This window comes from Macaca thibetana, chromosome 4, assembly GCF_024542745.1.
Source record: "Macaca thibetana thibetana isolate TM-01 chromosome 4, ASM2454274v1, whole genome shotgun sequence".
NCBI classification, from domain to species: domain Eukaryota; kingdom Metazoa; phylum Chordata; class Mammalia; order Primates; family Cercopithecidae; genus Macaca; species Macaca thibetana.
In genome coordinates, this window is record NC_065581.1 from 81,279,437 (window position 1) to 81,301,380 (window position 21,944).

General features: G+C 39.7%; 1 protein-coding gene across 10 annotated transcripts in view; it reads right to left on the reverse strand.

Annotated features, from left to right (window-relative positions):
• Window positions 1-1,846: 1,846 nt before the first annotated feature.
• CEP162 (centrosomal protein 162) overlaps window positions 1,847-21,944 on the reverse strand; it is a 457,088-nt gene continuing 436,990 nt past the window's right edge. For all 10 annotated transcript variants that reach the window (XM_050788104.1, XM_050788106.1, XM_050788107.1 and 7 more), the window contains 2 exons: window positions 3,441-3,575; window positions 1,847-2,215 (listed from right to left, as the gene is read on the reverse strand). In XM_050788104.1, coding sequence (XP_050644061.1) covers window positions 2,006-2,215; window positions 3,441-3,575 — 345 coding nt within the window. In that variant the 3' untranslated portion in view covers window positions 1,847-2,005. The remainder of the gene's footprint in view (window positions 2,216-3,440; window positions 3,576-21,944) is intronic.

Genomic DNA, 21,944 nt, shown 5'->3' on the forward strand with positions numbered 1-21,944 from the left:
AATAGAGACATAACATACCAAAACCTTTTGGGATAAAGCAAAAGTAATGTTAAGAGGAAAGTTTATAGAATAAATGCCTACATAAAAAGACAGAAAGATCTCAAATTAACAACCTAACATCGTACCTCAACCTCAAGGACCTAGATAAATAAATGGTGCTGGGAAAACTGATTTGCCATATGCAGAAGAAATAAACTAGACCCTTACCTCTCATCATATACAAAAATTAATGCAAGATGGATTAAAGACCTAAATGTAAGACTTAAAACTATTAAAATTTGTTAGAAGAAAACCTAGGAAAAACTCTTCTGGATGTTGGCCTTGGCAAAGAATTCACAATGAAGACCCTAAAAGCGAATGCAACAAAACCAAAAATAGATAAATGGAACTGAATTAAAATTAAAGGCTTCTGCACAGCAAAATAATCAACTAAATAAACAGACAACCTACATAATGGGGGAAAAATATATGCAAATTATTTCCCTGAGATAGGATTAATATTCACCATCTAGAAGGAACTAAAACAATAAGAAAAAACCCCAAACAATCCCATTACAAACTGGGCAAAGGACGTGAACAGACATTTATCAAAAGAAATACAACTGACCAACTAACACGTGAAAAAATGGTCAACATCACTAACCATTACAGAAATACAAAAACCACTCTGAGATATCATCTTATACCAGTCACAATGGTTATTATTAAAAAGTCGTAAAACAACAGATGGTGGTGTCAATGTGTAGAAAAGGGAACATGCGATAGTTTGCTGAGAATCCCAAGAACAGAAAACCAAACACTGCATGTTCTCACTCATAAGTGGGAACTGAACAATGAGAACACTTGGACACAGGAAGGGGAACATCACACAATGGGGTCTGTTGAGGGGTGGGGGAGAGGGGAGGGATAGCATTAGGAGATATACCTAATGTAAATGACAAGTTAATGCATGCAGCACACCAACATGGCACATGTATACATATGTAACAAACCTGCACGTTGTGCACATGTACCCTAGAACTTAAAGTATTAAAAAAAAAAAAAAAAGGAACATGAATACTCTTTTGGTGGGAATGTAAATTAATTCAGCCTCTGTGGATAGCAGAGATTTTTCAAAGAAGTAAAAATAGAACAATCTCATTACTGGGAATCTACCCAAAGGAACAGAAATTATCATATAAAAAAGATATCTGCACATGTATGTTTATTGCATCAATATTTACAACAGCAAATTCATGGAACCAACTTAAGTATCTACCAACAATTGACTGGATAAAGAAAACGTGAGAGAGAGATATATATATAGAGAGATACATATAAATGGAGTATTATGCAACTATAAAAAAGAATGAAATCATGTCATTTGCAGGAACATGGATGGAGCTGGAGGCCATTATCCTACGTGAACTAAATCAGAAGTAAAAAATAAAATATTGCATATGTTCTCACTTAAAAGTAGGAGCTAAACAATGGGTATACACAGACATAAAGATGCAGATTAGACACTGGGGACTCCAATAGGGTAAAGAGTGTGAGGGGCAGTAAGGGTTGAAAAATTACCTATTGGGTACAGTGTTTAATATTTAGGTGATGAGTACACTAGAAGCCCAATTCTCACCATTATTCAATACACCCATGTTACAACAAGCACATATATCCCCTGGATCTAAAATAAAAATTAAAAAAATCCCACATTATCAATAAAAATGTGGCACAGTATGTTCAATTTTCTTTTCTTTCTATTTCTAGCATACAAGTGAGACCTTCTCGGCTATAAAGGAACCTGTCCATAAATCACTTAAAATGTGACTGGTTAATGATTTTTAGTAAAATACACCATGATATGTTTTTATTGGTTAAAGGCAATTTATTTTGAAATGTTGCTTTGGTTGTTTGCTTTCTGGAAACATACTGGAACACTTGTTTTTCATAAGCTGTCCTGGCAGTGGCACAATCCCATCCATTTTTTAGGCCTTTTAATAAGGTCATTATGAAATCTGAGTTTCTAGGAATACTCTGGTGCATTCACTTCATCTGCAAAAGCAACTGGCACAACCACCCCTTGACGGTGCAGCTCTCGGAGAACATCTAATATTGAGTCTAGTTCTATGCGGAACTTCTCCAGCTCACGATTCTTTAACTGTGCCAGTCTTTTCCATTTTTCAACTTCTTTGTTTTGCTCAGTTTCCACTGCTTGGTGTGTTTGCTGTATTATCTGCAAATACAAAAATTCCACATTGCTGTCATAGTTCATAGTGGTGGGTGAGGAACCTTTAACAATCTTAAAGTAGGCAAACCTGGGGTTTCTTTGGGGAACTCAGGTAAACTATAATGCTCTGCATAGATGCAGCATTTTCTGTCTTCAAGGAGTATATACATCCCAACTGTGTTAGGGACTAAATGTTTGTGTCCCCCTCAAATTCATATGTTGAGGTCCTAACCCTTAATGTGGCTGTGTGTGGAGTAAGGAAATAATGAATGTTAAGTGAGATCATAAGGGTGGGGACTTGATTTGATAATAATTAGTGTTTTCACCACTAGAGACACCAAAGAGATTCTCAGCAGAAGAGACACCAAGGAGATGTCTCACCCCTCTTCCTCACCTCCGCGCACATGGCACTGAGGAAAGGTCATGTTAGAATGAGAAAAAAGGTGGCTATCTGCAAGCTGGGAAGAGAGACCTCACCAGAAACCTAACTGACCAAAACCTCAATCTGGGACTTCTGGCCTACAGAACTGTGAGAAAATAAATTTCTCCTGTTTAACCACCCAATTTATGGTATTTTGTTACATCAGCCCAAGCAGACTATATACTGTTCAAACAAGTAAAATTTCAGCACCAAGGCAAGTGCCTAAAAACACATCATGCCTTTAGATCTGCTATTTTAATTAATCTGTTTGTAATTAAGTATAGTAATATTACTAGTGCTAGCTATATAATTTAAATAATCATATTAAAACAATTTATTTCTTATAAACATTTGCTGAAATGACTTGAATATGGAACACCATGCCTTGTTCCAGGGTAAGATGTGTAAGTTTTTAGGAACCCATCAATAGCGCCTGTAGTCCCAGCTACTCGGGAGGCTGAGGCAGGAGAATGGCGTGAACCCAGGAGGCGGAGCTTGCAGTGAGCCGAGATCTGGCCACTGCACTCCAGCCTACGCAACAGAGCGAGACTCCGTCTCAAAAAAAAAAAAAAAAAACATGATACAAAGTTTTGCTTTTTTTCCAGATATAAGGATACCAATCTTCAAGCACTTGAGATATAAAGTCTCATTTTTCTCATAAAAGTTATAAATTTATTAAATTTTTAACAAGATCAAAATACACTGGAAACACTTCAAGTGGTAATTTTTGCTAGGGATGACAAAACTATAGCAAAGTAAAGGCATTTAAAAGTAAAGACCTATATAAATATGTAAAATGATTTACTTTACCTGTTGAAGTTCCAGTTCTCTTTGTGCATGTCTCATTTCCATCTGCTTAATTTTCTTTTCTAAGCCCACGAAATGTTTCATCTCTGGTGTATGGTTTTCTTTGGCTTCTCTCAATTCTTCTAAGAGTTTTGTAACCTAAAATTGACATTGAAGCACATTGAAGCAAATGAAAACCTATGATCACAAGAACTAATTATTTTTTAATAGGTAATCTTGAAAATCAGAATATTTGTATAAAATTTCTCTATATAAGTAAAAGGCATCTTGGATTGTTAGAGTAATTAATAGCTTTCATTCTCTATATCCAGAAAGTAAAGGCTCATCCTAGCTCTGAGTTGACCTCACAGTCTAAGAGGTTCCAGCTGAATGGACCATTTTCTACCTCCCAAGTATGGCAGTCTGGTAAAGGGGCTGAAAATGAAGTTGGCACGTTCTTTAATGCATTAAGTTTCACTACAACGTATTTGTGAGTAAGGTGGTTATTTTCAGAATTTAAAAAAGTATATTTAAAGCACTCAACACAGTATAGTGCCCCATGCACAGAAAGAGTTCAATGAAAATGTATTTTTCTTCTGTTAACTCCCTATAATTCTATTTGTAATTCTCTATGGCCCTATCACTTTATAATTTGTAGTAGTTCATTCCACAAATAAATGTATACATATAAAAACAGAGACAAGGAAGTACTGAGCCCTTTCTGTGTTGGCTGCTGTCTTAGGACCTGGGGATCCAGAGATTAAAGACATAAACACCACCCTCATAGACTGTAATGCAGTGCCTTCATATTGAGCTTGGGAAAACAATTAATTGTATCTTCTTTATTCCATATAATCATGAACAGAAATTCCAACAAGAATCAGATCTTGCTAATTGTTTACATCAAAAGGCAACAAAAACCAAATGAAAATGGATAGAATTAACAATCACTCCTGTTTTCTATGAAAAGACCCATTACCTAATAACAATAATACCAAAAAATCCCAGTATCTTACCTACATTAGTTGAAAAACATGCAAAGATACAAGCAAATTAAATCAGAGGCAATCTATTTTAAATGTGTAGCATCCCTGATGGTATCATCACTGAACAAAGAACTATGCAGACTATCCTTGGGATGGTTTGCAGAGAGCTCAGGGAGAGGCCTCACAGAACATGCTGTGCTGATGAGTGTTGGTTGGGCATAAAAACTGTATGTGTGAAAATAGTGTTTACTAAAATGATTGTTTAAAGAACTAATGATGACTAACCTAAGAAAGCTGATAAAGGCACAGTCATACACAGAATGGTCAAATATTACTTCAATTCCTGTAACCTTTTTAATGGTTGAAAAATGATTTTGAGTAACATTTCCAGCTGTTACTATCTTGTGATACAACTGTTCCTGGTACACCAGTTAGGAAGCTCCGGTTTTCTGAATGAAGCAGTCAAGTGAATGAGAACTCTAATATGGTGTGCTATGATACAGAGATGGCCAATGAGTAGTGAGATAAGTGAGAACACCTCACTCGAAGAGAAGATGGGCCACAGAGAATTCCTAAGGCAGCTGTGCTTGAATTGAGTCTTAAAGGGTAAGTAGTAGTCAGTCATTACATTATGATGTGCTAGGCATTAGGCTAAGCACTTTACAGATGTTGTCTCATTTTTTATTAAACCTTATATATGTTTACTGTCTGACTCCTCACATAAAATGTAAACATCATAAGAGCAAAGATTTTTGTCTTTGTTCTCCTCACTATTCCTAGCACCTAGAGCTGCCCATGGCAGAGAGGTAGATGTTTAACAATTATTCATGAATTAATTAGTGCATTCACTTTTCGATGATTAAACATTCATTGGTAAATCATATAAACTTAGAAATCTGGTTTTAGAAAAATAGAGAAAATTTCCTTTTAATTGCATGTACCTAAAAGAACCTTTAAGAATATAATGAAAACTGAATATGTATATATATTTTAAAAATCCTTTTATTTTAATGAATTATCCTATAGAGATAACTTAATAAACACATATGAAAAAAAACACTTCCTGCTATGTACATATTATTAAAAAAACTGGAAACAACCCGCATACCAACAATAAGGGATTTGTGAAATAAATTAGTAATGATTAATAAGAGCCTGAGACCTAGAGTCACAGGCAACAGGTTCTAATGGTGGCATTTCTATATGGTGGTTGGTAAGCCTGGACAAGCTTTTTCACTTTCCTTAGCATCAGTATCTTCATCTAAAATAGGAATAATAGTAGTAACTACTCTTTTGGTTGTGATGAGAATCAAATAAAATAAGGCATATAAAACACTTTGTACAGTTTCTAGTACACATTAAACTTTTTAAAAAAATTATACTTTGTTCTGGAGTACATGTTGCATAGGTTTGTTACATAGGTATACACATGCCATGATGGTTTGCTGCACCCATCAACTTGCCACCTACATTAGGTATTTCTCCTAATGCTATCCCTCCCCTAACCCCCAACCTCCCAACAGGCCCCCGCATGTGATGTTCCCCTCCCTACGTCCATGTGTTCTCATTGTTCAACTCCCACTCATGAGTGAGAACACGCTGTGTTTGGTTTTCTGTTCTTGCCTTAGTTTGCTGAGAATGATGGTTTCCAGCTTCATCCGTGTCCCTGCAAAGGACATGAACTCATTCTTTTTTATGACTACATAGTATTCCATGGTGTGTATGTGCCACATTTTCTTTATCCAGTCTATCACTGATGGGCATTTGGGTTGGTTCCAAGTCTTTGCTATTGTGAACAGTGCCACAATAAACATATGTGTGCATGTGTCTTAATAGTAGCATGATTTATAATCCTTTGGGTATATAGCCAGTAATGGGATTGCTGGGTCAAATGGTATTTCTAGTTCTAGATCCTTGAGGAATTGCCACATTGTCTCCCACAATGGTTGAACTAATTTATACTCCCACCAACAGTGTGAAAGCATTCCTATTTCTCCACATCATCTCCAGCATCTGTTTTTCTTGACTTTTAAATGATCACCATTCTAACTGGCCTGAGATGGTATCTCATTGTGGTTTTGATTTGCATTTCTCTAATGACCAGTGATGAGCTTCTTTTCATATGTTTGTTGACTGCATAAATGTCTTCTTTTGAAAAGTGTCTGTTCATATCCTTTGCCCACTTTTTGATGGGATTGCTTCTCTTCTTGTAAATTTGTTTAAGTTCTTTGTAGATTCTGGATATTAGCCCTTTGTCAGATGGATAGATTGCAAAAATTTTCTACCATTCTGTAGGGTGCCTGTTCACTCTGATTACAGTTTCTTTTTCTGTGCAGAAGCTGTTTAGTTTAAAGATCCCATTTGTCAGTTTTGGCTTTTGTTGCCACTGCTTTTGGTTTTTTAGTCATGAAGTCTTTGCCCATATTGATTTTGGACTGAGATGATGGGGTTTTCTAAATATACAATTGTGTCATCTACAAACAGACACACTTTGACTTCCTCTCTTCCTATTTGAATACCCTTTATTTATTTATTTTTTCTTGCCTGATTGTTCTGGCCAGAACTTCCAATACTAAGTTGAATAGGAGTGGTGAGAGAGGGCATCCTTGTCTTGTGCCAGTTTTCAAAGGGAATGCTTCCAGTTTTTGCCCATTCAATATGATATTGGCTGTGGGTTTGTCATAAATAGTTATTATTTTGCAATACGTTCCATCAATACTTAGTTTGTTGAGAATTTTTAGCATGAAGGGCTGTTGAATTTTGTCAAAGGCCTTTTCTGCCATCTATTGAGATAATCATGTGATTTTTGTCCTTGGTTCTGTTTATGTGATGGATTATGTTTACTGATTTGCGTATGGTGAACCACACTTGCATCCCAGGGATGAAGCTGACTTGATCATGGTGGATAAGCTTTTTGATGTGCTGCTGGATTTGGATTACCAGTATTTTATTGAAGATTTTTGCATTGATGTTCATCAGGGATATTGGCCTGAAATTTTCTTATTTTGTTGTGTTTCTGCCAGGTTTTGGTATCAGGATGATGCTGGCCTCATAAAATAAGTTAGGGAGGAGTCCCTCTTTTTCCATTGTGTGGAATAGTTTCAGAAGGATTGGTACCAGTTCCTCTTTGTACCTCTGGTAGAATTCGGCTGTGCATCCACCCAGTCCTGGACTTGTTTTGGTTGGTAGGCTATTACTTCCTCAATTTCAGAACTTGTTATTGGCCTATTCAGGGATTCGACTTCTTCCTGGTTTAGACTTGGGAGGGTGTTATGTGTCTAGGAATTTTTCCACTTCTTCTAGATTTTCTAGTTTACTGGCACAGAGGTGTTTATAGTGTTCTCTGATGGTAGTTTGTATTTCTGTGGGATCAGTGGTGATATCCCCTTTATCATTTTTTCTTGTGTCTTTTATTCTTCTCTTTTCTTCTCTATTAATTTGTGCTAGCAGTCATATCTATTTTGTTGATCTTTTCAAAAAATCAGCTCCTGGATTCACTGATTTTGAAAGATTTCTCGTGTCTCTATCTCGTTTAGTTCTGCTCTGATCTTAGTTATTTCTTGTCTTCTGCTAGCTTTTGAATTTGTTTGCTCTTGCTTCTCTAGTTCTATTTTGTGATGTTAGGGTGTTGATTTTAGATCTTTCCTGCTTTCTCTCATGGGCATTTAGTGCTATAAATTTCCCTCTAAACACTGCTTTAGCTGTGTCCCAGAGATTCTGGTACGTCATGTCTTTGTTCTCAGTGGTTTCAAATAACGTATTTATTTCTGCCTTAATTTCATTATTTACCCAATAGTCCTTCAGGAGCAGGTTGTTCAGTTTCCATGTAGTTTGTGGTTTTGAGTGAGTTTCTTAATCCTGAGTTCCAATTTGATTGCACTGTGGTCTGAGAGACTCTTATGATTTCCATTCTTTTGCATTTGCTGAGGAATGTTTTACTTCCAATTACATGGTCAATTTTAGAATAAGTGTGATGTGGTACTGAGAAAAATTCTGTTCATTTGGGGTGGAGAGTTCTGTAGATGTCTATTAGGTCCGCTTGGTGCAGAGCTGAGTTCAAGTCCTGAATATCCTTGTCAACTTTCTGTCTCATTGATCTGTCTAATGTTGACAGTGGGGTGTTCAAGTCTCCCATTATTATTGTATGGGAGTCTAAGTCTCTTTGTAGGTCTCTAAGGACTTGGTCTATGAATCTGGGTGCTCCTGTATTGAGTGCATATATATTTAGGTTAGCTCTTCTTGTTGAATTAATCCCTTTACCATTATGTAATGGCCTTGTCTCTTTTGATCTTTGTTGGTTTAAAGTCTGTTTTATCAGAGACTAGGATTGCAACCCCTGCTTTTTTTTTTTTGTTTTCCATTAGCTTGGTAGATCTTCTGCCATCCTTTTATTGTGAGCCTATGTGTGTGTCTCTGTACCTGAGATGGGTCTCCTGAATACAGCAAACTGATGGGTCTTGACACTTGATCCAATTTGCCAGTCTGTGTCTTTTAACTGGAGCATTTAGCCCATTTACATTTAAGGTTAATATTGTTATGTGTGAATTTGACCCTGTCATTGTGATGTTAGCTGGTTATTTTGCTCGTTCGTTGGAGCAGTTTCTTCCTGGCATTGATGGTCTTCACAATTTGGTGTGTTTTTGCAGTGGCTGGTATCAGTTGATCCTTTCCATGTTTAGTGCTTCCTTCAGGAGCTCTTGTAAGGCAGGCCTGGTGGTGAAAAAATCTCTCAGCATTTGCTTCTCTGTAAAGGATTTTATTTCTCCTTCACTTATGAAGCTTAGTTTGGCTGGATATGAAATTCTGGGTTGAAATTCTTTTCTTTAAGAATGTTGACTATTGGCCCACAGTCTCTTCTGGCTTGTAGAGTTTCTGCCAAGAGATCTGCTGTTAGTCTGATGGGCTTCCCTTTGTGGGTAAGCTGACCTTTCTCTCCGGTTGCCCTTAACATTTTTTCCTTCATTTTAACTTTGGATAATCTGACAATTACATGTCTTGCAGCTGTTCTTCTCGAGGAGTATCTTTTTGGCGTTCTCTGTATTTCCTGAATTTGAATGTTGGTGTGCCTTGCTAGGTTGGGGAAGTTCTCCTGGATAATATCCTGAAGAGTGTTTCCCAACTTGGTTCCATTCTCCCCGTCAGTTTCAGGTACACCAGTCAGATGTAGATTTGGTCTTTTCACATAGTCCCATATTTCTTGGAGACTTTGTTCATTTCTTTTTCCTTTTTTTTCTCTAAACTTCTCTTCTCACTTCATTTCATTCATTTGATCTTCAATCACTGATACCCTTTCTTCCACTTGATCGAATTGGCTACTGAAGCTTGTGCATGCATCACATAGTTCTCATGCCATGGTTTTCAGCTCCATCAGGTCATTTAAGGTCTTCTCTATGCTGTTTATTTTAGCCATTTGTCTACTCTGTTTTCAAGGTTTTTAGCTTCTTTGCGATGGGTTCGAACATCCTCCTTTAGCTTGGAGAAGTTTGTTATTACTGATTTTCTGAGGCCTACTTCTGTCAACTCGTCAAAGTTATTCTCCGTCCAGCTTTGTTCCATTGCTGGTGAGTAGCTGCGTTCCTTTGGAGGAGAATAGGTGCTCTGATTTTTGGAATTTTCAGCTTTTCTGCTCTGTTTTCTCCCCATCTTTGTGGTTTTATCTACCTTTGGTCTTTGATGATGATGACCTAGAGATGGGGTTTTGGTGTGTATGTCCTTTATGTTTGTTAGTTTTCCTTCTAACAATCAGGACCCTCAGCTGCAGGTCTGCTGGAGTTTGTTGGAAGGTCCACTCCAGACCCTGTTTGCCTGGGTATCACCAGCGGAGGCTGCAGAACAGCAAATATTGCAGAACAGCAAATGTTGCTGCCTGATTCTTCCTGTGGAAGCTTCATTTCAGAGGTGTCAGTCGGACCCTACTCGGGGGTGTCTCCCAGTTAGGCTACTTGAGGGTCGGGGACCTACTTGAGGAGTCAGTCTGTCCATTCTCAGATCTCAAACTCCGTGCTGGGAGAACCACTACTCTCTTCAAAGCTGTCAGACAGGGACACTTAAGTGTGCAGAAGTTTCTGCTGCCTTTTGTTTAGCTATGCCCTGCCCCCAGAGGTGGAGTCTACAGAGGCAGGCAGGCCTCCTTGAGCTGTGGTGGGCTTCACCCAGTTTAAGCTTCCCGGCAGCTCTGTTTACCTACTCAAGCCTCAGCAATGGCAGATGCCCCTCCCACAGCCTCGCTGCTGCCTTGCAGTTCGATCTCAGACTGCTGTGCTAGCAGTGAGCAAGGCTCTGTGGGCGTGGGACCTTCCGAGCCAGGTGCGGGATATAATGTCCTGGTGTGCTGTTTGCTAAGACTGTTGGAAAAACGCAGTAGTAGGGTGGGAGTGTCTTGATTTTCCAGGTACCGTCTGTCATGGCTTCCCTTGGCTAGGAAAGGGAATTCCCCGGCCTCTTGTGCTTCCTGGGTGAGGTGATGCCCTGCCCTGCTTCAGCTCACAGTCCTTGGGCTGCAGCCACTGTCCACCAAGCCCCAGTGAGATGAACCCAGTACCTCAGTTGGAAATTCAGAAATCACCCGTCTTCTGCATCGCTCACGCTGGGAGCTATAGACTGGAGCAAAAGTTCCTACTCAGCCATCTTGCATTTCAGATGGTGGTTTCTTCTATAAGACCCTGACTGGGGCTGCTGCCTTTCTTTAAGCGATGCCCTGCCCAGAGAGGAGGAATCTAGAGAGGCATTCTGACTACAGCAGCTTTGCCAAGCTGCAGTGGGCTCTGCCCAGTTTGAACTTCCTGTAGGCTTTGTTTATGCTGTGAGGGGAAAACCACTTACTCAAGCCTCAGTAATGGTGGACACCATTCCCCTCACCAAGGCTGAGTGTCCCAGGTCACTTCAGACAGTTATGCTGGCAGCGAGAATTTCAAGCCAGTGGATCTTAGCTTGCTGGGCTCTGTGGGGGTGGGATCTGCTGAGCTAGTCCACGTGGCTTCCCAGCTTCAACCCCCTTTCCAGGGGAGTGTCTTGCTGGCATTCCAGGTGCCACTGTGGTATGAAAAAAAAAAAAAAAAAAACTCCTGCAGCTAGCTCAGTGTCTGCCCAAATGGCCTCCCAGTTTTGTGCTTGAAACCCAGGGCCTTGGTGGCATAGGCACCCAAGTAAATCTTCTGGTGTGTGGGTTGCAAAGACCGTGGGAAAAGTGTAGTATCTGGGCTGGAGTGCACCATTCCTCATGGCACAGTGCCTCACGGCTTCCCTTGGCTAGGGGAGGGAGTTCCCTGACCCCTTGCACTTGCCAGGTGAGGCAATGCCCCACCCTGCCTTGGTTCACCCTCTGTGGTTTGCACCCACTGTCTAACCAGTCCCAATGAGATGAGCCAGGTACCTCAGTAAGAAATGTAGAAATCACCTGCCTTCTGTGTTGATCTCACTGAGAGCTGTAGAACAGAGCTGTTCCTATTTGCCCATCTTGCCAGCCTCCCCCCACAGATTAAACTTTTGATAAATAATTATTACTACTATTATAATGCCTCTATTTTGAAATGGTATAACAGAAGTGCCAATAAAGATAATATACTGTCATGAAAAGATTTTATGCACACATACACACGCACACTATTACATTAAAAATGCTTTGAAAATCATATGCATGCATGCATATACATGAACAAACATGTATTTGCATGTGTACACACATGAGAACCATATCCACAATATTTGTATTTCTCTATGAATAGAAAAAAATCTGGAAGGATATAGAGCAAAATATAACTAGGTAGTGGGATTATAGTGTTTTATACCTTCTAATTGCTAATACTAATTATCATGTATTAATAGTATAAAAACACATTGCATATTGAATCCATGCTCAACTAAGGACAGAAATAGCACCAATAAAAAGCATAAAAGCATATATTCTTTAATGAATAAAACTCTGTTATCTTATTCATCGTTTATTACTTTGCTAAAGTAAAAAAGAGTGATTTCACCCAGATGATGTCACTTAAAGGTGAGTGAAGATGCTTTCCTACTAGAGAAGACAGATATCACTGACTGCTGGCAGGAGTTGGCTCAGGTGCTAGAGTTCAAACAATCTGTGCATAGCCCAGAGACTGCTTCTCAGAGAAGACATTTGTCTTCGTTCTCTTACTTGTTGGTGAGTAGATAATCTTACAAATTACACATTTCAATTTACACTGAACCACAAAATTACTACTATTTTTATTACTTTAAACGAGCCTGGGCCGGTCGTGGTGGCTCACGCCTATAATTCCAGCACTTTGGGAGGCCAAGGTGGGTGGATCACTTGAGGTCAGGGGTTCCAGACCAGCCTGGCTGACATGGTGAAACAACTCCATCTCTACTAAAAATATAAAAATTAGCCGGGTATGGTGGCACAACCCTGTAATCCCAGCTACTCGGGGAGGCTGAGACATAAGAATCACTTGAACAAGGGAGGCAGAGGTTGCAGTGAGAGGAGATTGTGCCACTGCACTCCAGCCTGGGCGACAACAGTAAGACTGTCTCAAAAGAAAAAAAAATGAGCCTGGTACACTGTGTCTGTGTACTTTTCAATCATGTCATGTACCTTTGTGCTTTGTAACTATTGGCATAAGTTTTCCTGGTCACTTTGCTAGAGGAATTGTGAGTGCTTACTTAATCTAGAGGGCTTAGATTCTAACTAGGCTGGCACTGAAGGAGATACTGAGCACTGTGTCTTAAGCAGCCATTCCTGCCTTCTTTGCTGACAAGGCCTTGATATTGTTCATGTCATGCTGGGGTAAATTCTGATCAGTTTTACTGTCAGTTTACTGGACAACTACTGGACAAAAACAACTTATTAGTTATAGCTGTCCAGTTTTTCTTGGCAGTGATTGGTTTAGAGGTGGGCACATGTCTTAGTCTATTTTCTGCTGGTATAACCAAATACCACAGACATTTATTTGGCTCACAGTTCTGGCATCTGGACAGTCCAAATGCATGGTACTGGCATCTGGGAAGGGCCTTTTGCTGTGCTAACCCACGATGGAAGGGCAGGCGGGTGATGAGACAAGAGGGAATGAGAACCACTGAACTTATTCTTTGATCATGAGCCCACTCTTGTGATAACTAACCCATTCCTGCTTTAACATCAACTAAATGTAAACATAAGTTTTGGCAGGGACATTCAAACCACAATAGCATGTGACACAGTTCTGAAGCAAAGGCAGTTAGCAGGAGACACAGACTATATGTATCTGTTTGATTATTTTTCTGTCCCACTGGTTAGAATGTTGCTTGAGAGCAAGGACTTCAGATGTTTCATTGCTATACCTTAAGAAGCATATAATAGGGACTGACATCTGCTCACTAAGTATTTATTAAATAAATGAATAAAAAGTGCTATGAAGGTCTTATTTAACTTGACAGCTGTATAAACTGAGGCCGAGGGAGTTTAAAGGCACTAGAAGTGGCTATGTAAAGATAACTTTTTTCTTTTGCATGAGAAACTGACCTTGGGTTCAGTTTTCTGTGTCTGTTCTCCCCTTGATAAAGAATGGCCATCGGCCACACACCAGGCACCTAGGCTTGGGGGACTTTGTATGAACTGAAATACTTCATAGGAAGACAGTTTTGGGCTCTCCTGAGCATGCTGCCTCTTGTCACTGAGCATGTCCTTGTGGGAGCCACCGCACAAGAATTACTATAAGAGATATCGATTCTTGTGGAGCATGGGGCATCTAAGCTAGCAAGGGAATAAGACTCATGCCTGGCAGGTGGTATGAGTCTTACTTCCTTGCACCTGTGTTGTCACTCGGACAGCTCCTGGACAACTATATGAACCGCTGTAAGAATGACTTGCACTGAAGAGAAATGCCTCATGCTGCCTTGCTAGCCTGCTGTTTCTTGGCCTGTATCCAGCATGCCAAGTACAGCCTTATGGTTGTTGTGTGACTCTAAATGTTTACTTGAACATGCTAATGAGCCTTATAATGGCGAGTCAAGAATTTAAACCCAGATCTTATAAATGCTATGATCATTCCACTATCTGTTCATAAAACAACAGCAGCTAGCTGTAGAATATTTGGGACAAATTACAGTAAGAATTTTGATAATTCTTATGAGTTGGCCACAGTAGTCCCTGGGGTCTTATTAGAGGTTAAGTCTTAAATATTTTCTATATCTTTTATAAAATATTTATGTAGATTAAAAAACAAAATAAAATCCCACAAATGAAAAAATCTATAATCAGTAAAATGCATATCCTAATAGGAATAATATGAAAATAAGCAATAATAGCATCAATCCTTAGTTATCTGTAGGGATCATGAGTAAAGATTCATGTCCTTTCTCTACAACTGCAAGGTGTGAAGAAATAAATGAACTGAAGATTTCTGCAGTCAATTAGAAGTGGAATAATAGACTGAAAAATCTATGATGAATATTAAAACACAAAAGATTAACTCTAGAGTCTTAAAAAAAACAAAGATTTGAAAAACACATGGCTGAGTTAGCATCAACCGAAGAGGTGCTAGATGCTTAATAAGATTTTCACCCCATTGCAGCAGACATAATTTTAAAATATGTGCTTGACAATATTTTAGGTGACAAAGGCATGAAACATAATGAGTTTAGAAACATCCTTTCAGATTTCTAGAATTAATATACTAAGTGGGAATTATCTCCAATGACATTGAGGGATTTGCTTTATGCTGAAAACTTCTAAATCATTAGTTATCTCATGGCTTATAAAATGTTAGAAACACATAAGCAATCAAAAGTCCACCGATGGTTTAAAATGTATAGTTTGTTTTCATCTGTGGTGATGTATAGTGCACTTTCACTTGTGGCCATGTGGAGACAAGGGGAGACTCCTCCTTTTAACAACTAGAAAACAGCACAAAATATTTGAAACAACTGTTTTCAGACACTGGATAAACAGCACTACAGACTGTGATTTCTGGGAGAAGAGAAATAAGGTGAGCTCTAGAGTTGTCCAGCTTATTGCCAAACTGCTTTGGCAAACAGCTTATTGCCAAAACTGCTGGAGGCAGTTTTGAAGCCAGAGCATTTCCTGGAGCTCACACAGAGGTGGGAATAGTTCATATTTCCATCAGCCTGAGAGGAAATGCCTCATAATACACAGGATGTCAGGGAGAGTCCTCGGAAGGGTATCAGCAGTAGCAATAAACTAGTCTTGTCAAAACAGCTATTTTATAGAATATTACACATAATACAGCCATTATAAATAAACCCCATATTAAAAGGTAGGTATTCCAATTAAAAGGCAGGGTGTCATTACCTTTACTCAGGACACTGAGTGCTTAGCTTTCTAGTAATTAGGCTTAAAAATCATGGGCTGTGGCTTTTCTATTTTCAAATATTTTAGCTATTCTTAAAGAACTGTCTTATCATTGTATTTCTAAATTAACAACAAAGCTAAAACTGACTTCATTCTTTATCTTGCAAACACACAATAAGTACATATACTTTCTTTTATTGCTTTTCCTAAAAACTTTACTTCAGTTCTGAGGTTCTGTAAACTCAGTGCTTATGTTAAAGTTTTATGTACATCTTAAACATTGAAAAGAATGCACAATGTTGAACTAGCCTTTCAACTAGAACAGGATTTTAAAAACTGACACTCGCATAATTGTAGAGTGTTTTTACATTGATCTTTTCATAATACAATTGGCTCTATATTTTGCCTGTGGGACTTAAGTCCTGAGTAACAATAAATGGTATATATGCATCAACGAATAGGATGTGCAGCTTTCCTGGCTTTTCACACTTTTTAGAATTAAATGGATCTTAGAGTAATAAAAATGGTAGGTTTCCAGAAAGATTTATTTTTGTAATGACATTGTTACTGGTGATCCAGTATGACTCTATCACGGTGGCCTGGCCTATTTATTAATCAAACAGTAGTAGTACTGAAGGAAATCAGAATATGTTATCTCAAAATATGCCTCTTTGACTTAAAAATTATTTTTGAGCTAAAGGAAATAAGCAGCAGCAAATGGAAGAAAAGCTTTCTATCCTCCTGTTCTGCCTAAAAGTAGGAAATAAATTTTCCTTTAGTGAAGAGGGCTCTAGATGCTTATCAGCCTAGAGATGGCACCAGAGGAATCTGCAGTACTCCATGAGTTTCCTACCATATATTTACATTCCCCCCGTTTCCCACCTTTGTAGCCTAAAACTGCTTTCCTATGTCCTGTCTTTATCTACAAATTGATTGTTCTTTGTTAAAGATGGCTTGTAAGCCAGAGTTCTAAGCCATTGTTTTGAGTTACTTTTTGTTGAGGTTTCTCCTGTGATATGTGCTGCATACATTAATAAACTTGTTTTTCTCTTGTTAATCTGTCTTTTGTTCCAGTGGTCTGTCCCAACAGGAACTCACATGGGTTGAGAAAAAATTTTTTTCCTTCCTGACAGTTTTTGGCAATGCAGATGGGACTTTCTGGGATACCCCATCCACTCTGGAACCTTCAGATGAAATCCTAGCAAAACTGGCAGAAGCTGGTAAAAGGTAAGAATTCTTATCAAACTCAGCTCTCCCAGATATCTGTCTATAGCAGACAAGAAAGGAAGCTGAAATTTTTCCTGGTCGTTCTTTTCCATATTCAGATTGGTAGAGGAAAAAAATTTGTACAATTCTTTGAATTTGTGACTCTTGTGGGTTTGGTTTTGGCGACCTATTCGTTATTATCTTTAGCCTCCTTGAAAAGGTCATTGTTTTCTATTGTCTTTTGCATCATTTGTTGTAAGGAGGAGAATCACAGTATAGAACGCAGACATAGGTCATATAAGCCTGTTGTTCCAGCCACCCTCTCAGGCTGATGAGTTTATGGTTCTCACCAGACTGGTGTGCTCACGGTTCTCACCAGACTGGTGTCTGTTTAGACAAACTTAAAGGATGAGATTCACCTTTTATCTTGTTTTATGTCGTGAGAGCTTGGCTTTTATGACCACTAAGAACACTCTCTCTGGTCTCTGCCAGGTGGGGGGGCACAAGCGTGTTGGCTTGTGTCAGGCAGCCAGGTGAACAGGGTGGGAACCCAAGACACAAGTGACAAGCAGCGTTCTCTTTGTCTGATGCAGCTCAGGGGAGTTTGTCTGAATAAGAGAAGCCAGTCCATAAGGAGCCTTTGGCGTTTCAAACTTTGTTGCTTGGTTCATACTGGGAGAGTCCTATCCCAGTAATGCCTGTGTGGTGTCACAGATTAGCAGGTCCGTGACTGGAGTTCTCTCTGTGGGAGGCTTGAAACACCATTTTCACACAACTATTCTGTCTGCAGAGCAATGAAGGTCTTTGTTTTCTTAGGCTATCTTTAGGAGAAGCTTTGCATATTGAGGGAGATTTGATCTTTTGCAGACTTTTTGAGGAAGCCCCCGGCAACCATGGTTAAGCTACAAAAGGCTTCTTGGTTGTTTTTTTTTTTTTTTTTTTTTTTTGTAAAGACAGGGTCTTGCTCTGACACCCAGGCTGGGGTACAATGGCACAGTCAGCTCACTGAAGCCTTGAACTCCTGGGCTTAAGCAATCCTCCCACCTCAACTTCTTGAGTAGCTGGGACTACAGGCGCATGTTACTGCACAAGCTAATTTTTATATTTTTTGTAGAGATGGTGTCTTGCCATATTGCCCAGGCTGATGTCAAACTCCTGGCCTTGAGAGATCCTCTCACTTCAGTCTCCCCAAATGCTGAGATTTACAGGCGTGAGTAACCCTGCATGGCTGACTTGTTTTAAACCATAAAAAAAGCTTATTGGTCTAGAATAGCAGTTCCCAGCCTTTTTGGTACCAAGGACTGGTTTTGTGGCAGACAGTTCTTCCACGAAAAGGAGGATGGTTTTGGGATGATTCAAGCTTCTTTTATCATTAGATTCTCAAGAGCCCACAACCTAGATCACATGCATATGCAGTTTACAACAGGGTTCACACTTCTATGAGAATTTAATGCCGCTTCTGATCTGACAGGAGGCGGAGCCCAGGCAGTAATGCTCACTTGAACCCTGCTCATCTCCTACTGAGAGGCCAGGTTCCTAACAGGCCACAGACTGGTACTGGTTTGTGGTCCAGGGGTTGGGGACCTCTGGTCTAGAGTCACATTAAAATGGGTATACCTTTAAAAATTTGAGCTTTTATATCGAAAAATGATTTTTTTTTGAATTTTAAAGGGAGCATTCATTCTAAACAAATGTCTTACTGGTACTTATGGTAAGATAAAATTTAAAAGAGGGCGTAAAAGAGTATCAAGTCTTGTCTAAAAAAGAAAAAAATAAACAAAAGTCAGATTAGACTTAAGACCGAAGTTAATATCCACACCTGCTATGGATTCCTTCTCACCTACCTATAGTCTCCTTTACTCCCAACTGCCTGACGTTGATCTACCAGAAGATCTTCCGATCTCTGGGTCCCTGACTAAAAAATCCAGTCTCATCCTCTGAACAAATTCTTTTAATCTTAAAACTCCTCCAACTTCCCCAGGAAATCTTTTAAATGCCCAGCTGCCTACTAACTTGCCTTCCTCTGAAAGATTTACAGAAAGTACTCCACTGATATACAGGGCCGGGGTGTATAGGTTACTTGTGTAAATACTGCCAACCAGGAAGTAAACAGAACACTGTCTCAGGGAACTGGCAGCCAGGCTGGCTTTGCTGTACCTACATTCCACCTACTTTCCAGGGCTCTATAATCAACTCCATCAGCTCCAGGCCTTCCTATATTTTGGGTCCCCACCACAAAAATATTCCTTAAGACTGTCCTGTGCTCCAGGAAAAGAAAAACTAAAAAAAAAAAAAAAAAACCCGGATCTTTCATAATAGACAAATATGTCCTAAAACTCCTTCTTGGAGAAAAACTTCCATCCTTTCTCAGTCCCTCAGAGATGTAAATCTTACCATGTCTTTGAAATTTAAACATTCAAGGAGTTAACTAAAACAACCCCCACATACATTTGAGACTAAAGAGAAAAAGGCGGCCCTGGGGGAGAAGAGTTTGTTTTTTTAAACACACTGCTATAAAAACTCCTTTACCCCAAATTTAGTCCATACCCTCCATAAGATTACCTACAAAGGGCAAATGAAAAATTTTAAGTCTTCCTCAGAAATACTAGTAAAAAGTTTGGCCATCTAAACAGGTAACCTTAATTTATTCTATCTGCCAAATATACAATTTGCATTCAACTATTCTTTTATAAATTAGTGAGTTTTTGGGGAACACCCTAGATGGCTGAATAGGAACAGCTCCAGCCTCCAGCTCCCAGCGTGAGTGACACAGAAGACGGGTGATTTCTGCATTTTCAACTGAGGTACTGGGTTCATCTCACTGGGGAGTGCTGGACAATCAGTGCTGGTCAGCTGGTGCAGCCCGACCAGCAAGAGCTGATGCAGGGCGAGGCATCTCCTCACCTGGGAAGCCCAAGGGGGAAGGGAATCCCTTTTCCTAGCCAAGGGAAACCGAGACACACAACACCTGGAAAATTGGGTAATTCCCACCCTAATACTGCCCTTTACCAAGGGTCTTAGTAAATGGCACACCAGGAGACTATATCTCACACCTGGCCAGGAGGGTCCCATGCCCATAGAGCCTCCCTCATTGCTAGCACAGTAGTCTGAGATCTAACTGCAATGCAGCAGCAAGGCTGGGGGAGGGGCACCTGCCATTGCTGAGGCTTAAGTGGGTAAACAAAGCCATAGGGAAGCTCAAACTGGGTGGAGCCCACCACAGATCAAGGAGGCTGGCCTGCCTCTGTAGACTCCACCTCTGGGGACAGGGCATAGCTAAACAAAAAGCAGCAGAAACCTCGGCAGAGGTAAATACCCCTGTCTGATAGCTTTGAAGAGAGCAGTGGATCTTCCAGCATGGAGGTTGAGATCTGACAACAGACAGACTGCCTGCTCAAGTGGGTCCCTGACCCCTGAGTAGCCTAACTGGGAGACATCCTCCACTAGGTGCAGACCGACACCTCACACCTCACATGGTGGGGTACACCCCTGAGATGAAGCTTCCAGAGCGAGAATCAGACAGCAACACTCGCTGTTCAGCAATACTCTACCTTCAGCAGCCTCCACTGCTGATACCCAGGCAAAGAGAGTCTGCAGTGGACCTCAAGCAAACTCCAACAGACCTACAGCTGAGGGTACTGACTGTCAGAAGGAAAACAAACAGAAAGGACACCCATACCAAAACCCCATCAGTACATCACCATCATCAAAGACAAAAGGCAGATAAAACCACAAAGATGGGGAAAAAGCAGTGCAGAAAAGCTGGAAATTCAAAAAATCAGAGCGCATCTCCCCCTCCAAAGGAACGCAGCTCATCACCAGCAACGGAACAAAGCTGGACAGAGAATGACTTTGACGAGTTGAGAGAAGAAGGCTTCAGTCAATCAAACTTCTCAGAGCTAAAGGAGGAACTACGTAACCAGTGCAAAGAAACTAAAAACCTTGAAAAAAAAATGAATGAAGGGATAACTAGAATAATCAATGCAGAGAAGACCTTAAAATAACTGATAGAGATGAAAACCATAACACGAGAACTACGTGACAAATGCACAAGCTTTAGTAAAGACTTGATCAACTGGAAGAAAGAGTATCAGTGATTGAAGATTAAATGAATGAAATGAAGCGAGAAGATAAATGTGGAGAAAAAAGAGTAAAAAGAAATGAATAAAGCCTCCAAGAATTATGGGATTATGTGAAAAGACCAAATATACGTCTTATTGGTGTGCCTGAAAAATGACAGGGAAAATGGAACCAAGTTGGAAAACACTCTGCAGGATATCATCCAGGAGAACTTCCCCAGCCTAGTAAGGCAGGCCAACATTCAAATTCAGGAAATACAGAGAATGCCACAAAGATACTCCTCGAGAAGAGCAACTCCAAGACACATAATTGTCATATTCACCAAAGTTGAAGACACATAGGCTCAAAATAAAGGCATGGAGGAAGATCTACCAAGAAAATGGAAAACAACAACAAAAAAGCAGGAGTTGCAATTCTAGTCTCTGATAAAACAGACTTAAAACCATCAAAGATCAAAAGAGACGAAGAAGGCCATTACATAATGGCAAAGGGATCAATTCATCAGGAAGAGCTAACTATCCTAAATATATATGCACCCAATACAGGAGCACCCGGATTCATAAAGCAAGTCCTTAGAGACTTACAAAGAGACTTAGACTCCCATACAGTAATAATGGGAGACTTCAACACCCCACTGTCAACATCAGACAGATCAACAAGACAGAAAGTTAACAAGGATATCCAGGAATTGAACTCAATTCTGCACCAGGCGGACCTAATAGACATCTATAGAACTCTCCACCCCAAATCAACAGAATATACATTCTTCTCAGCACCACATCGCACTTATTCCAAAATTGACCACATAATTGGAAGTAAAGCACTCCTCAGCAAATGTACAAGAACAGAAATTATAACAAACTGTCTCTCAGACCACAGTGAAGTCAAACTAGAACTCAGGACTAAGAAACTCAATCAAAACCGCTCAACTACATGGAAACTGAACAACCTGCTCCTGAATGACTACTAAGTACATAACGAAATGAA